Below are 17,600 nucleotides of genomic sequence, written 5' to 3'. Positions count from 1 at the left end.
TGTTTCACTAAACACTGAGTAAGAGACAATTTGTAGGTGAGGGCCATGCAAATCCTTAAATCCTTCAGCGTTTGTCTCTTGAGGTAGTACATTATGGGTTCTAAGGGGTGTTTCAGATTATGATCCTTCAGTAAAAGCTTTTCATCTGTTCATCTTCAGTCTTTTTACAGATGGTGTGATGTTGCAATACTTGTAATACTCACAGGCACCCTAAAATGTCCGTCGCATCACAGGCCCTTAATCAGTCAGTCCTAAGAATCATCCTAACCCCCTGGTATTTAATAGTATCGACCATCCATTCACCAAGGAAACATTGCCTGTGCCACTGTCTAGCACACAAACCCAAAGCTTAATCGGTCCACTCCTGTGCTTAGCAGTTGGAGAGGTGCTCTTTTCATGTAATTCTGCATCCTGAATTTAACACTTTTCTTCCATCATGATAAATCAACAAACATACAACTGTTCACCCCTTCACAGAAAATATCTTCTGTGGATTTTCATATTAGTTTGTTTCACACTATAATGAAGAGACTCTGCGTTTGTAGACAACTGTAATGATCACTGTTAAGTTCAGACATGGAGGGAAACTTCCCTTCAGGGAAACCTCTGACAGTTACATTCTCTTACGCCAGCCCTCACACAGACTGCAGCTGTAACTTATTAGTTATGATTATATAAATGGACATAAGCAGAGGTACAAACACAATCATGATTAGAATAACCAAAACAAGACCAAATACATCCAGCCTATCTATCTATCCATCCATCCATATATATATATATATATATATATATATATATATATATATATATTGCTGCTGTCCGAAGAAAGCCATGAGATTCCAATTAATTCCAATGAATCTCCATTTTTTGCCCATTTTTGCCCAATTATTCTGGATTCTGGATATATATATGTATGTATTAATCCATAACATCAATATTACATGTGGAAATTGTGTTTTATGTGAAAACAACATATGTTTCCTGAGTTAAGTTAAGTGAATTAAGTTATAATAAAAAATGATGAGGAAAAAAGAAAAGTTTACAAAAATTCACCAGTATCCTCCAAAGATGTTTCTAAAATTCGTTCTTGAGAAAAAATCTAACTAACAGTCAGGTCAAATTCATGGTATGTTTTATACAGCAGAATTGTTGACAGCTATACTCTTATAATGACAGATTCCCTTGTCCTCGTGAACTGAACAAATCCCAAAATGGGAAACAACCCTGGGGAATGTCAGAATCCTGAAAGCTGTGTAAGTGGGTTTCAAGAAGAAAAGTCTTCTGAAGAACATTTGGTGAAGACGTACACATGTCTCAGGGTTAGCTAAGACATTCAGCTGGCCTTAGCTTCTCACTTAGATCCCTATGTCCCGCAATATCACAATGATTGCTCAAATCCTGCCTTAGCAAAAGGGTGATGTGCCAGGAAAGGCGGTGACGTTAGTCTTCCTGGTTCACCTCTGTGGAGAGGTCTGAAGGAATCTGCTCATATTGTATCTAAAATTCACTGCTTCCTGAAACCGTTCCAACATCGCTTCTCTTTGTCCTCGGACAGTTCTAGCAAATCCGGATCGACGCATACTCTGATTGCTGCTCTCGGGACTGATGGTACATTGCAGAATGTTCTCTGGGTGTGAGGTGTTCCAGAGTGGCGTAAACGATCTGCTGCGCTGTGTTCTCCTGATCCCTCGCTGGGTAAACTGAGGGCTCGTCGATCTGTAGTGTCTCTGCGGGCAAGTTGTAGACATTCTTTCGCTGATCTGGCATTTCCTGGCCTGAAATGTTGGGGCTGGGCGGCACCTAGCAGGATGAAAAAGAGAGAAGAAGCCAGTGAAGTCATTTGTACCCTCCCGTACAGGCCTACCATTCAGCTTGTAATCCAAAGACTTTCAGAATCTGTTTACGAGCTACTGAAAAGGACAGAGGAGCTGAAATGTGGGCCCACATTAAGACCATGGGAATTAGGCTTAAGGTAAGGGTTCCCAATGTTTTTAATGCCAAGACCCACCTGTTCCCACTTGCGCTCACTCACGCCTGCCTCTTTTATGGAGGAACCCTTATTCGTTCTGTACTCAGCTCCAACCTTCAGTATGAACACATTGGTCGAGCGAGCATCACATGAAACACTTTCTCTCTCTCACTTTTTAAAATGATCCTAATAGTGCGAAGCTGTTGAGAAGCTGAGCTGGGGTCAGTCAGCTGCTCTGTATCTGATCACCCTTACATTTAACACTGGTTTTTACTGGTGTGCTACTGGAAACTAACCAGTCACTGCAGACAATGGGGATTATTTCTGACCCGAGGATGGTAGCAGGGAGCTTTCGGCACTCTCACACAGAGTGCAGACTTTCACACAGGCTCACACTTCGAAACACTTTACACATCCCTGTGGTCGTCTCTCACGGGTGTGACCATTAACACTGACAACATGAGCATGTTAGAAGTGTGGAGAACCGTTTTATGTGAAACCCACAATCTTCACACATATCTATGGGATACATGTACCATGTATTCTTCATACGAATGCACGCTCAGAACTGTGAAATTCGTACCTTGACAGTTTGGTGTGAACATACATGTCTTGACAAAAGTATTGGGACACCTGCTGATTCAAGGTTATTATCCTGTTTTTGTTGGAGTAACCGTCTCTACTGTCCAGGGCAGAAGGCTTCCTACTAGATTTTGGAGGATTTTGGAGCATTGCTTTGTGGATTTGATTGCGACAAGACAATTAGTCAGGATCTCCAACTCCCCAACACATGCACAAAAAAGCCAAAAAGTAATGGATGGAGCACCATCATCATTCCAGAGAAAACACTGCTCCACTGCTCCACAGCTCAATGCTGGGGGTCTTTATTCCCCTCTACTAGCCCACGCCTGGCATTGGGCAGCATGGTGCCAAGAGGAATAGGAATCCTATTCTACTGGCAGTACTTCTTTACAGGGACAGCTTAAAGAATCTGAATACAATTATTAATATGTATATATAAAATATCAAAAAATATCTAAATGATCTAAAATAAAGAAATATGTAGTGCTTACCTGTGTTCTGTGGCTTTTACCTTTTCTTGAACCTAAAATGTATACATAAAAAATATATATTTAAAAAACTCATATACCATATATCATCATCAAAGAAATCCATATATAACTATATATATAACTTTAGCATCCCATGTGAAAAATACAAATATCAAAATAACAAGCAATAACAAATACTTACATTTACATCCATTTATGCTCAGGAAAAAGATTACCATCACAACTATAACCAGGCTGAGGATACTTGAGCAGATTATAACGTACGGCATCCATCCAACACCTGAGTTACTGACAGTTAAAGGAGTAAAAGCTGTTCAGAGAAAAGAAAAAAGAGGAAATCTTTTAAACTCTTTTAAAAGGAGCTACAAAGACAAACAGAGAAAATGTAAAACTGCTACAGCAAGAGTACACATGGAAATATTTGCTTCTGCACAACTCAAAGAAATGAAAAGAGGAAGAGCTCTCTGAACTGAAAGGTCAGAAGTGTTTAAGTCCATTAAAACTTACATTCAGACAATAATTCATATTAATGAAGCAGTTGGATGAATGACCCCTATTGTTTTGAAAAGATTTGGCATGTTTAAATGTATTGAATAATATTGAACTCACATTTGTTTATGGTAGATGCTCTTCTACAGAGTCACGTATGCTTTAATCATGCTATAAATGTCAGCAAATCCAGAATTAGAACTCTTACTGATATAGCGAAGGGTTCGTCTGTACAGGCAGAACATAAGACCCCCACCTCACACTGTGTATGGCAGTGATTTTACTGTCCAATCACTAGGTGTGCAAACTTTATAGAAAAAAGGTTAATAAATTTAACACAGTGTTGATTCTTCTAGACAGATCTTTACTGGATAGTTTCAGTGATAAAGGTTTTAATTAACCATGAATATTAGGTTAGTCTTTAAATTACTTAGACTAATTCAGCCTTTCACTAGATGCTTTTTTAAAAGAAGGTGAGAATATTTTTTCAATGTTAGAATAAAACCTGTTGCAAGAGGAAGGTTTTGTACTGATGAAAGAATCATTTGGCCCATCCCACACACCTTTAACTAAATAGTTCTTTAAAGAAGAAAGTACTGTCTGAGTAAATTGAAAATTTAAAGTGAGTAGAAACAAATTGAGTAGGTATCTAATGTTCAATATTTTAAGTTTGTAATTGATGACAACATGTCTTTTAAATCCCATATCCGGTCTTTTAAATAAGGCTCAGGCTTTTAATAGGATTTTACTACAGAGATAAGGCCTACTTTTCTTTTTCTGTAAAAAAGGATGTTGGTGGAATCAACCTTTTTGCCTGTTATTGATTATGGAGATGTGTTGTACATGAATGCCTCTGCTGATTGTTTTCATATGCTGGATAGTGTGTATCACGGGGCATTCATTACACATTGTGGTCCTCTTACTCATCATTCACCTGTTTATTTGTCTTCTCTTTTAATGTTTCCTGAAATAACCTACACAATAAACTTAAGATTTGAAATATAGTAAATATAGTACAGCTGTTTTTGAACAGTTTTAGGACTCTGGTGAAGTGGATTGAGCCCTGATTGTCTTTGTTTAGATGTTTTATGTAATTTTAAGATGCTTCTGTGTAGATTATTCACTGTAACTTTGTGTAGCTGCCATTCATGATCAGGTCTCTCGTGTTTATTTGATATACACACATCAAATAAATAGCACTAGCATTTTCCTACTGTGACAACACAAAAAATCAAAGCTGGTGCTCTTACTTCCATTGTCAGACTCCAGGACAGTATCTGTGGGAAATGATTAGAACTTTAGATCAGCAGTTACTTTTATCACTGTCACTAATCTCAGCCAAACTTTCTACTAAATTAAACACTGTCATAAGAAGCAGAACACTGTCGACTTCATTTCTCACCTGAAACAGAGATGTTAATGTTGTGGCTCTCTAATATAAAACCAGGCACTGAAGCTACACATCTATACAGTCCTTCATCACTGCTGGATATGCTCCTGAAGATCAAATATGAGATGATTTCCTTCTCGTGTGCAGTCGACCGCTCCTGAGTAACGGTTATTTGACCTGTTTCATTGACGGGTATCCCTTTATCTTTATCATCATATATGAACCACTTCACAGATGGTATCTCCTCACAGTATCTCACAGGGCAGGAGATTGTAACAGGGCTGTTCCTGAAGACTCTTAAAAATGTCTTCCGAGCTCTGACTTCAGGAGCACATCCACCTTCAGAGCCTACAGGAAATAAAAAAAAACAATCAGTCCCTCAATGGTAACTTTGTTACAAGGCCCAAAACCTTTTATTGATGTTGAATGAAGGTCTGGGTGGTACACTACAGGTAAAGTCCTCCAGGTTTGTTCTCCTCTGAAATGCTTTGAAATGCTGTTGGGTTTTATACCTTTTATTACAAAGAGGTTCTTTGAGAACATTTCAGGATAAATAAAGGCATGTGAGAAAGAGATGCGAGTCTGAACAACATTTACATTTATAAAGAACTTTAACTTCATTAAACCCTTAAAAGGTTCTTCATGTGACCAAACATGTTTTTTTGTGGTGTTGCTTAAAGAACCACATGCAGAACCTTTATTTGTAAGAATGTATGGTAACATCACTTTTAACCAACAGATCAGTCTATCAACAACAGTCCAGCATCAAGATCATAACTAACCTCACTTTGATACACAAGAAATGAGTGTTTGGCACCATTGGTGTATTTCTCTGATGTTTTCATCATATCATGCAGACCTACTCACAAAGCGCTGCATAATGAGGTCAACAGAAATTTAAGCTGAAATTTAATTTACCTAAAATTAAATAGTAACATTTTTACTTTACAGGACAAAAGAAAAACATTAGAAGAATAATTTGTTTATTTGTTTATTATTTAAAGTATATAAAGTCATTTTGGAGCATTTCTGTTGGTTCATTCATTATGAAATGTTGATTAAATGTAAAGAACAGATGAGTTAAAATGGAAGATGTAAAATGGAGATACAGGGATTTGTTCTTCCAGCAACTCAATATGTTTTGACACAGACATATATTTCTATATACATGGTTTTATAAGTGTATGATGTGTTGGTATACAGTGAGGTTCAAAAGTCTGAAACTACATCAAAAATCTGAGATGTTTGTTTGGTTGGTTTGTTTTTTTAAGTTTGAAAATAAACAACAGGAAGTTTTAGAATAACAACTATATATTATAGTAAGAATACTATAGTATAACATTTAACTTACATTTGTTTATGCCAGACACTCTTATACAGAGTAACGTATGCTTTAATCATGTTATAGATCCAGAAAATCCAGAATTAGGAGTCTTGCTCCAAGACTGTGGCAGTGATTTTTTTTTATTTGTTTATATTAAACACCAGCAGCTTCTTCTGTGTTTATCATTTGCCACCTAACAAACAATTTAACACAGTGTTGATTCTTCTAGACTGATCCTTACTGGATAATTTCAGTGATTTTAATTTGAATTAACCATGATTAAACCATTAAATTAGTCTTTTAATAAAAGACATAACGCACATATAAAAGAGTGTATTTCTGAAAATCTATCATCAAATAAATTACTTAATACTGTAATTTGAAAAGACAAAAAACTTAGATGGATAGTGCATTATAAATAAAGATCATGAATACACTGTATATCTACAATATATATTGATATGTAGTAAATACATTTGGAATTTTAGTGCTATCACATACTGTTGCTGTCAGAAGACATCTTTGTGTTGATAAAATGTTTAGTGTCTTAGAAAATAAATAAAACCTCTTAACTTCTAATATAATTTAATGTAATAAGATATGTTTTATATGTAGTTTTTGGCCTATTGTTAATATAATAATATTTTACCATTTAAATAAAGTAATAAACAATCTAAACAATGCATAAACAATTTCTAACGTATGATGACAAATCTATGAATATTAAACTGACATATATTTTAAATATGAGGACATACACAGGACGGTGCGGAAGTTGTTTCTAAGGAAATATGTACATCTGTTTATTTGTTTTATCGTTTATTAGTAAGCATTTATTAAAAAGCACTAACATTTTTATAAATACACAAAAACAAATACACAACCCATTGTAATTGTGTGTTTGTGTGTGCAAGTTTATTAGCTTAACCATACCCAAAGATTCCCCTTAAAGAAAGCCAATATTTCCAATCCCCATCCAAACCCTAGTTTATCTAATCAGTCCTTCATTAAAGTAAATCAGGTGAGCTGCTAATGCAACTGCACACATCACTGACTTTAGTTCTTCTAACCAACATATCAGTAACTTCACTGACCAACATTTTCTGACCACTGACTATATATATATATATATATATTCAATTTCAAATGTTATAAGTGTTACAAGTGTTCCAAGCAAAACACACCTACTGATAAATTCTATATATAATTTTTTTACCTTACACTTTTGCACAGTACTGCATGCACATGTATATTCATGCTGCTTTCTGTGGTTTCAACTGCTCATATCTTCCATGCATGCACTCTTAGATCATGTGCGATAAATACTGCTTGTAGGTGTTTAGAGTAAAACTCCCCAGTAAAACCTTTCTGGCAAATCTAAAAAAAAAAACCTCATCATCTACCATAACACCTTTGAGGTGCATGTGCTCTGTAGAAGCTCACAGCCACACCAGTGATATGTGCTCACCAGGAGAGTATGATGTAATCTGTTTTATGAATTTGCAAGTTAAATAATGATCTGCGCTCACAGTAGCTCTGTTTCCCTAAAACTGTGCACCTGCATGACATCAAATGGGTCTTGAAGCTAGAGGACATTGCAACACCTAGATCATACAGCAGGGATGACCTGATGGTCCTTCTACCTGAAACACAGCAGTTACTAAATGGAGAAAAAGAGGACCTACCTTGTGCATCTACATGTCCAAAGAGAATAAGAACCACAGTTAAGGTATTTAACATCCAGCTCATTTCCAGAAGTGCTTTATCCATCATTAATGAAAAAAAGAAAAAAACTGAGCAGTTCTGAAAGTTTTCATAATCAAAACATGTCCATCTTCAGTGTTTCAGTCTGGAGCGAAAGAAACTGTGAGCTCATCTCTGACAGCGCCTTGTCTACTCTATCTCTCGCTCTCTCTCATTCTCACCTACATATGTGGTTTCCATTTCCTACGTTTTGACTCCAGTCATCTTCACTTCCGCTTGCCGTGTTCCCTCCCTTGTGAAACATCAAGATTGCCATTTTTTGTACACTGTAAAAAAACATGGGTCAGATCAACTCAAAAATAATAAAGCAACTGATCACAGAGGGTCTGTGAGATAGTTCAGCGTAGTTCAGTCAAAGGTTTGCATGTAGTGTAATTTAACAGCTCTAGACCGGCCCTACGGTCTAACTGCTGCCCATCAAGCGTGAGGAGATCAGAAGTTCAAATCCCAGCAAGGCCTTGGCTCTCCATTGTCAAAAGCCTCCCAGTCTGGGGACGTCATGTGAAAGAGGGAAATTATAACCCCCAGATGGGAAAAACTATAAACAGATTTAGGGGCGGAGCCACAGACTAAACATCAGTTTCAGCTGCTTTTGAGGCTCATTTCAGTATTTTTGTGTTGACCAAACTGAGATGCAGAAGTAAAAATGTGAATTAGGGAAACTTTTAACTGAACTAAGCTGAGTTAAATTATTTACATTATTAAATGCCCTGTAATCAGTTACTGTATCAATTTAAGTGGGCTCAGTTCCAATTTACACTGGTTAATAAGATAAATAAATAAAATGGTTACATTAAAGCTGAACTCTTACATTCATGATAATAACTGAATAAATCCTGCAGTCTTGGATCACCCTGTCCAATGCCTAGAGGGGTTTCAAGCCCCCAGTCGTTGGGCTGAAGAGCAGTGGAACAGTGTTCTCTAGAGTGATGGAGCTCTTTTCAGTTCCTTTGTTGGATCAGTGTGTGGCAAAACTAGTCATCCAACATCAGAACCTGACTTCATCAACACTCCTGTGGCAAAATGAACGCCTGTGACACACTCTCACAACACCCAGAGTATTGTAGAAAAAATCCTTGGCTGTCCACTCAGAGAATATCACCTAATTAATGTGAATAGTCTAAAGTCTGAAGATACTCAGATACTGCCCAATGCAAAGGTCAGTGTAGAGACCCGGATACAATGCTCAACTTCGTCTGTGGAAAGAAACAATGCAGATAACTGGAAGGAGGGCAGTGTCTAATGGGAGGGGTGGAGACATGAGGAAAGGTTTGGCAGATTCTGTTGGAATCTTCTGGTGGAGAACTTATCAGGTTTGATCATCAGACAAACCTGACCTCCTTCAAAGGTGGTTTGAGTGTTCCGATCACACTGAGATCCAGGACAGGATCAGTACACCCAGGACAAGTGTTAATGACAGGTCAGAATGCGGCCTAGTACACTATATGTAGTTAGATGTGTCTTATGCAGCCAGGATAAACTTATTGCCAGTGTGAAAAGGTGATGCCTTTTTACCTGTAGGTCAGCAAAGGTTAAGCAATTTGTGGTCGGGGTCAACTGTCAGCTCACAGCAAATCCTAGAGCTTAAGGAGAAGCTGCTTGCTGAAGATGTGCTGCTGTGTTGTGTCTCACTGCTCTGTTGAGATACAAGCCTGCCCTCTGGTGATGCACACTAGAAACTACATGGACAAAAGAATTGGGATACCAGCTTATTTATTATTCCTTCTATTGATCTATTGTTCAGGGAAGAAGGCTTTTTACTAGAATTTGGAGCCTTCCTGTGTGGATTTGATTGCATCACCACCCCACCTCATCCTCAAATCATCCCAAAAGTATTGGATGGAGGACCAACATTCCAGAGATGCAGAAAGATGGAAAACCATCATTTCAGCATCATGCGCCACAGCTCGGTGCTGGGGGGCTTAATACCCCTCTATAGTCTGTACATTTGAACATCTGTGTCAGCAATGTGTGTAACTCATAGCAGTTAAATGCATTAATACGAAGGGCTGTCCACAAACATTTGGCCACAAGGTGTTTGTGGTGATGTTGTGGACTCACTTGACACTACAGTACTCTCTAAAACCAGGCGAGCAAGGGGTAGACATGGTGAGTAGACCCTCTGCTGGCCAAAACAAGCACAATGCGAGACGTCTGTCTGCGGCAGGTCTTTCCGGTTTTTAATTCACAGTAAAAAGAAAATGGGGACATTTCCAGGGACAGCTTCAGTTCAGGGACAATCCATCAAAACCCTGTATGAGTCATAGATGTGTAGCTTATTTCGTCCTGAAAGTAGTCTTATCATGAAGCTCTTTACTGCCACCTAAGGAAGAGTTTGGGCGAGACTTTTGCCTATTGTTCAACAAGTACATAGACACGACCAGACCAGATGTCCTTTCTTCCTGGACATGTCCTCTTTTTTATATGTAAAAAAAAGCAGGTGTAAATTGTGTAAGATTGGCCACAGCTTAAAATCTTAAAAGTCTGATTTTCTAAATGTTTAAGTTCCTCCTACTCTCATGTATATACACTGCCATGGTCCTACAACTGAGGCCTACTTGAAGCCCCCACCCACAACCTCTTTACCACAATAGATGCCCGTGTGTCCCCAGTGTTCTCTTTTCTGAAAACCAAAATGGACACTTTTGCCAGGTAAAATTCTAGCTTAAACCACTACGACACAACTGCTTAGCCAGTCTTATGTTTGCAAAGGATGCAGGCACATTATCAGGAAACACTTAACAAGCACTTACCTAAAGGTGGCACTGTGTGAACATGTTAAAAGTGAATGTCTAATACACAACCTAAAACAAATCCAATAAAGAGAGCAGGATTTTAGCTCAGTTGTCATATTTCTCAGTGTGATGATGTGTGTCATATTTCTCCGAATATGATGATGTGCTCATAATTGTTGCTCTATGGGCCCATTTTTAGTGATCTTTTGGCGAGTCATTAACTATACACAGTGCATCTGGATTTAGGCTGTGTCAGTGTGTCTTTGCTATCGCAATAATGGGAAACGTTCACCTTGCTCGGTTCAAAAAGCAAAAAAGTCATGTACTAAGCCTCTTAATTAATCATGGGTGTGTTTTTAGGTGTAACTTGCCCTAAACCATTTAGAGTGTCTCGCCATTCCCTTTATGAGCCAGGTGTGGTCTGACTTTAGCGGATTGCTATTTCAGTGGCGCATGGCACACGGTCTGGGAAGGCTTGCTGAAGTGGTGGAGCGCCTCACCATTAGAATAATGATATGGGCACGCAATTCACTGCTAAGATAGCAAAGGAACATATGTTGTATTCAGTCAGTGGAGCTCCTGTGTTTTCAGATGCCAAGATAGCAATATGGCAAAAATGTACCTGAACACACGGCGCAGATATATTCGCAAGCACCATTGCTATTTAAATGACGTAGACGGAAGGAGTGAGAATAGACTATTGGTGGGGTGTAAGATAGCAATGAGCATCGTGACGTGCCTTGCACAGGGTGTAAGGTAGGGGTAACAAAAAAAGCGTAGAGTTTGGCTTTTACCTGACGTCTAAGTCACATCTTACTCCATGAGTTTATTGGCTTGTTGCACAGAAGAACTCCAATTACTACCAGATTTTCCCCAAGTCCGTGTAAACACATTGATTACTAACAAAATCTGATTTCCTGCAGTTTAACGAATTTTTGAAGTGTTTGTAAACACACTTGTTGCTGTAAGTACTCAGATTGCATTCAGCCACAAGAGCACCAGTAATGTTAGGCTGGCTAGTTCTGGATCACACACACACACTCTAACACACACACACATCATTTGTATCATCTAACCACAGAGGATAAATTCACCAATTACAAAAGGGAAAGTAATACAATAGGTGAGCTAGTCTAAAAGAGAGTGCTGTAAGGAGGGGTGCATAAAAACAGTGCACCAATGTCCTTGTCAGTGATGTAAACAAAGAACAAAGCTTTAAAGTATTTCAGCAGGTGGTGTTCAATTTCTCAAAAGTTGGTGAAAGGGTTGCCAGATCTACATCTACGTGTTAAGGTCTTTACGGATAATCCAGTGTGGTTTCTTCATTTGCTTCATGAGCTCTGTTGTCCCAGTCATAGCAGCCTGATCTATTCTGTTTATTGCCTAATTTATCTAACAGCACAGTAAATGTTCCACACTTGATCCCCAGCCAGTTAACCGCAAGGCAACCAGGGAGAGAGAAAAGCTTTTTGACACAAGCTCAACAAGCTGTTGGGACTGTGAGTTGCCCTCTTCTACATTCCTGTGTGGGTTGGTTCCTCAACAGCAATGCACCACAAACACCACCAAGTGTTGTGCTAAAAATCTCTTTAAACAGTTACAGGCTATACGGTTAGGCTGTGGTGTACACACTTCCAAAGTCCTACAACTGAGGCCTACTTGAAGCCCCCAGCCACAACCTCTTTACCACCATGGATGGTCCCCAGTGTTCTGTTTTCTGAAAAACGAAATATGGACACTTTAGCCAAACTAGCCAGGTAAAAGTCTAGCTTAAAAAAAAAAGTCTAGCTTCTACAAATCCAATAAAGAGAGCAGGATTTTAGCTCAGTTGTCATATTTCTCAGTGTGTGATGATGTGTGTGATATTTCCCAAAAATCTAAAAACATCTTTTTAAACAGTTACAGGCTATACGGTTAGGCTGTGGTGGGTTGGTAGATTCTGCAGCAATTTTGCCCTAAATTAACTGACTGTAACAGGGGGACCAGCGTCTCTGACATTCACACTCCAGGCCAGAAGACTGCTACTGCACTATGGAGCTTTAGTGGAGCTGCACAAGCCTCTCGCCAGAACTGTGTAATGCTGCGGCTATAGTAAGAAGTTGCTACATGAATTGAGCAAAAGTGTTTGCGCACTACCATGTTGTGCAATCATCAGATCTTAATAAAGAGCCAAATAAATAGTAATATGCATATTTATGAAGGTAGTCTGTGAGGAATCCATTGTTGGGATAGCTCAGGTCCTTCACTTGATCTTCAGCTTGGTCCAGATGATATGCTCAGTTGATCTGACCACCCTCTGGAGAGCCCACCCTATACTGTTTGGTGCTGTTTCCAAACCAGGTTGTGATGTTCAGCTATATGTGGGCCATCTATATTTTGGCCCATTGTGCCACCTTAAAAAAATTGGTTATGCTAAATCTCTCCTGTGTATGAGTGTTATGTAAGAGTTTCCTTCATTGAGCCCAGTGTATCCTGCTAGGCTCTGAACTGACCGTGACCTTGGCCGGAGTAAGTGGGTAAAAAGATTCAATAAAAAAAGAAAAGCAGAAGTCACAAAACTCTGCTTGGTTTAAGGAAACAGTCTAGTCAAAATAACCATGTGTAAGTCTGTGTGACAGGCAAAGCAGTAAAATGAAGTATTCAAATAAATCCTTCTGGGCAGACAGACTTTATCTAGGATCCCGACCCTCTGCTGATTTTCATGGTCACAGCACAACAAATCCACGATTGAACCCATTTCCCCTGTAACACTGCACTCACACACATAGACAAACTGCACTCACATCACTGAATTCACTACATTCATTTTCATTGTTATGCTGCAGTAATAGCCAAGGTTACACTGCAACTGCACTCTCTTCTGGCTGCTCTCCCTCTGCGCACCATCAGGCCCCTGCAACTTATCCAGAATGCAGCGGCACGGGTCGTCTTCAATGTTCCTAAATTCAGCCATGTCACTCCACTGCTGCGTTCTGTCTTCACTGGCTTCCTGTAGCTGCTGCCTGCATCAGATTCAGAACCCTGACTCTGGTCTACAAAGCCCAGAACGGACCAGCCCCTCCGTACTTGATGGCAATGGTCAAAAGCCGATCCGCACCAAGAGCCTATCCAGCTTAAAGTACGGCTCGGCTCGACCCCCCATCCCTCAAAATCCACGAAAGACAAGCGCCCAGAATTTTTTCTGTCCTGCACCGAAGTGGTGGAACGAACTTCCCCTGGGTGTCCGAACAACGGACCGAATCCTTAAGGAACTTTTAACAGTGCCAGACCAAGAGGGATGAACACTCGCAGAGATGGAGATCAAAAAAGAGGGTTTATTAACCAAAATGAGCATAAATAAGTCTATGAAAAACGTGAGCAGCAACTAGGGGTAAAACAATAAACAGAACCAGAACGTGACTAACAAAATGGCGAACACAACTCATCTGGGACTGGGAGGAGTTGGGAGCTACCCCGGGGGAAGGCGCGATACAGAGGGCCTGACACAGTAAACAATTTTAATTAGGGCAGCTACTCTGTCTCTGCTAATAAACTCATCAAGGGGGGCTTTTTTGAAGTAATTGTTTTCCACAATTACCTGCATTAGATTACTTCTGATTACTCAAAGCTCAGGGATTGATTCATAGCCACAGTGTCCACTAGGGATAGGAGGACAGTGGTCAGCTGATTCCAATGTTATTTCCGGATTACATTGTTGGGCATAGAGGGCCTTGAAGACCCTAAGGGTTTCCGCTGCTCATTTCCATGGTCCCATTACAGTTAAATCCATGTTTACACTTATGTTTATGTTTACACTATACTAATTTCCATGGTTACACTGCACTTATTACTATGTTTACAAATAAAGATTTTTGTCACATAAACCATGTACCGTACAACTGTCTGATCACAGGACACAACAATGGACAGGATACAGGATAAAATGTATTAAATATATAAGATCAAAGTGTTTTAATTATTTAAAAAAATATAAAAAAGAAATAAAATATATACAGATGCAGATTTATATAAATGTATTCCCTTATTTCTTATACTATATATATAGGAAATAAAAATAATTAAGCATGATTAAGATTGTAGTGCAGTGTGCAAAATGTGCAGAGTGACTTTCTGTGCAATTTAAATAAGGGAATAATAAAATATTTAGGGTTTATACACGCTGCAGTATGCTTTATAGTTACACAATATCATCAAATTCTATAGTTAACCCTTTAACCCCTAGGTTAATTATTCATCTATTGATCCTGCACCTTTGTACAGCTGTATAGCTTACTAGATTGTGTGATGTCCCTCAGGGTTCTATTACAAGGCCTATAAAGCCAAAGTAAACCATTGCAGTAATGAAGTGTGGACTTAAACAGAAAGTTTTTAAAGGTTTTTTTAAAACACCAATTCCACTACACCCACTCATAAGGAAATGTTTGTAAGGAACTGTGAGAAGACTCACTCCTTTGCAGGTTGTATGTTATGAAGACACCATGATATTTGTTTTATTATTAAAATGAACAAATATAATAAACATGTTTGTTATTTAAAACTATTCCAAAGAGGAAGAAGATGTTTCAGGAATTGGTTGAGAGAATAATCAGGCTAGCATTAAATTCAACAATGTCTCTAATGCCTAAGCTCAAATGAACACCCTTAGATTTGTTTAGCTTGGACTTGAGCCTCATCCTGTTCTAAAAGTGAATGGCTAACAGTGGCACAAGCACACACACAGGCTTATTGACACATGCTGATAAGTAGCACAAGACCAAGTGGATTTAAAAGGAAAGGGTTATTACAGCAGTATTATGAGAGAACTGGTATTTTTTATAGTCTGGAAGTGTAATTCACACTTTGAGCCACCACTAAAGGCCATGCTTTACACATGCATTTCTGGACAAGCTGAGAGATACAGAACCTCATATCACAATGATTTTAAAGATGCTATTTTCTGGTGAAAATGTGACATAATATTGCTTTAATCCAACAGTAAGTGTAAAGCTAAGAGTGCACTGCTTAACTTTGAGTCAAATTTATTAACACCATCTCTGTGTTAATGGTGACCTCTTTGATTGCTGAACTTTACAGTTGCACTACAGTCTCCTATTATTGGTTTAAGAGGGTTGAACCCATCATTTTTGCTGTCTGTGCTTGAGAAACACAGTGACATCATATCCATCAAGCTGAATGAGGATGGGATTGTAAAAGATGCTGCAAAATCAGGAAATGTTTAATATACACTGTCACAGATCTGTCATTCATGATATTATGTAATCAGCAAATCGTATGACAGCAGCGCAATACATAAAACCATGCAGATACAGGCCAGCAGCTTCAGCTAATGTTCACATCAACCATCAGAATGGAGAACAAATGTGACCTCAGCAATTTTGAGAGGGGGCATGACTGGTGTTGTCAGAATGGCTAGTTAGAGTGTTTCTTGAACTGCTGATCTTCTGGGATTTTCTGCCGAAAAGTAGTAGAGTAATGGAATAAAAGAGTAATGGAATGAAAAACTGGCACCCAGTGAGCGACAGTTCTGCAGGCGGAGACGCCTTTCTGCAAATGAAGAGTTAAAAGAGAATGATCAGACTGGTTCCAGCTGACAGGAGGTCTGACTCTACTCGCCTGTAACATGGAATTTCTGGTTGTTTTTCTGAGAGCATAGAAAACAAAAAGCCATTAGACTGCTGGAACGCTTTAGGTTTTTATTTTAACCTGGAATGTAACAGGAGCTACTTCTCCAATCGTCACTTCACTTCACAGACTTTCTCGCCTCATTTCCTCTTCTATAAACCTAAATTTAAAACACCACAGACCAGGTTAATAAAGTCTCACCAACAGATGTACTGTGGCATTAGTGTTGTAGGTGTCAGGCCCTCGTCATCGCGCCCTCCCTGGGGCGATCCCAAGCCTCCGCCCACAGGCCCATATTAGTACTTCCTGTTTTTCAGTTGGGTTTGTTTGTTGTTCATGAGTTGCACCTGGGACTGGGAGCATTCACAAGGGGCTTCACGACGGCCACTCTGGGCCGTGAATTTAATCTTATTAAATCCTTGGATCTCCAGGGATCTCCTTTACTCCCCATGCGTTGGTGGAGTGTTCAGGTTGGCAAGTGATCCGTTCTTAGTCAGGTGATACCACAGTCTGGTTTGAGAGGCAAGTGTGTTACGTTATCTTCCTGCTCATGCTCCTAGGCGACCCCGGTTCTAGGCAGTTGCTGCTTACTCAGGGTTGGCTTGCCTCATTTTCTAGTCAGGCAGCTGGCTCTGCAGCTACCCCTGTGTGTTCACAGAGCGCGGCTCTGGAGCTAGTGTTCTGTTATTAGTCAAGAGATATAGTCTGGTTTGAGAGGCAAGCATGTTACGTTCGCTTCCTATTCATGCTCCTAGGTGACCCCTAGGCTCGAGACAGTCGCTACATACTCAGGTCAGGCTTTCTGGTCATGTGGCTGGCTCTCCAGCTACCCCTGTATGTTCACAGAGTGCAGCTCTGGATCTAGTTTAGTGCTACCCCTGTTTGTATATAGAGCGTGGATCTGTCGTTGTTGCTCATGTTGCCTAAGCGAGGCTTGCAGCTTTCAGTTCAGTCCCCTCTTTAGTTCACCCCCTCAATATTCTCTCATTCAGCTCCCTGCTCCTCCCAGTCCCAGATTTGTTGTGTTCGCCATCTTGTCACATTCCGCTGAGTTCTTTGTTTTGACCCTTAGTTGCTGCACCTTGTTTACTCTTAGTACCGTGTTTGTGTTCTGTTGCGTTAATAAACATTCTTGATTTGATTCCATCTCTGCAAGTGTTCATCCCTCCTTGTCTGGCTGTACACGCCATGACAGTAGTCAAGCTCTAGAGCGAGTCAAAACGTAATCAGA

At 39.5% G+C, this 17,600-nt stretch overlaps 1 protein-coding gene across 1 annotated transcript; it reads right to left on the bottom strand.

Annotated features, from left to right (window-relative positions):
• Positions 1-747: 747 nt before the first annotated feature.
• Positions 748-8,086, bottom strand: LOC140560533 (B- and T-lymphocyte attenuator-like). Its single transcript, XM_072685007.1, has 6 exons — positions 7,934-8,086; positions 4,937-5,272; positions 4,785-4,811; positions 3,227-3,355; positions 3,046-3,077; positions 748-1,803 (listed from the first exon to the last, which is right to left on the bottom strand). The coding sequence occupies exons 1-6, from the start codon at positions 8,019-8,021 to the stop codon at positions 1,561-1,563; spliced, it is 855 nt and encodes a 284-aa protein (XP_072541108.1). The 5' UTR covers positions 8,022-8,086; the 3' UTR covers positions 748-1,560.
• Between the last annotated feature and the right edge of the window lie 9,514 nt (positions 8,087-17,600).

Source organism: Salminus brasiliensis, chromosome 8 (genome assembly GCF_030463535.1).
Source record: "Salminus brasiliensis chromosome 8, fSalBra1.hap2, whole genome shotgun sequence".
NCBI lineage: Eukaryota > Metazoa > Chordata > Actinopteri > Characiformes > Bryconidae > Salminus > Salminus brasiliensis.
Note: the sequence above shows the minus strand (reverse complement) of the source record. Positions and strands in the feature narration are given on the sequence as shown.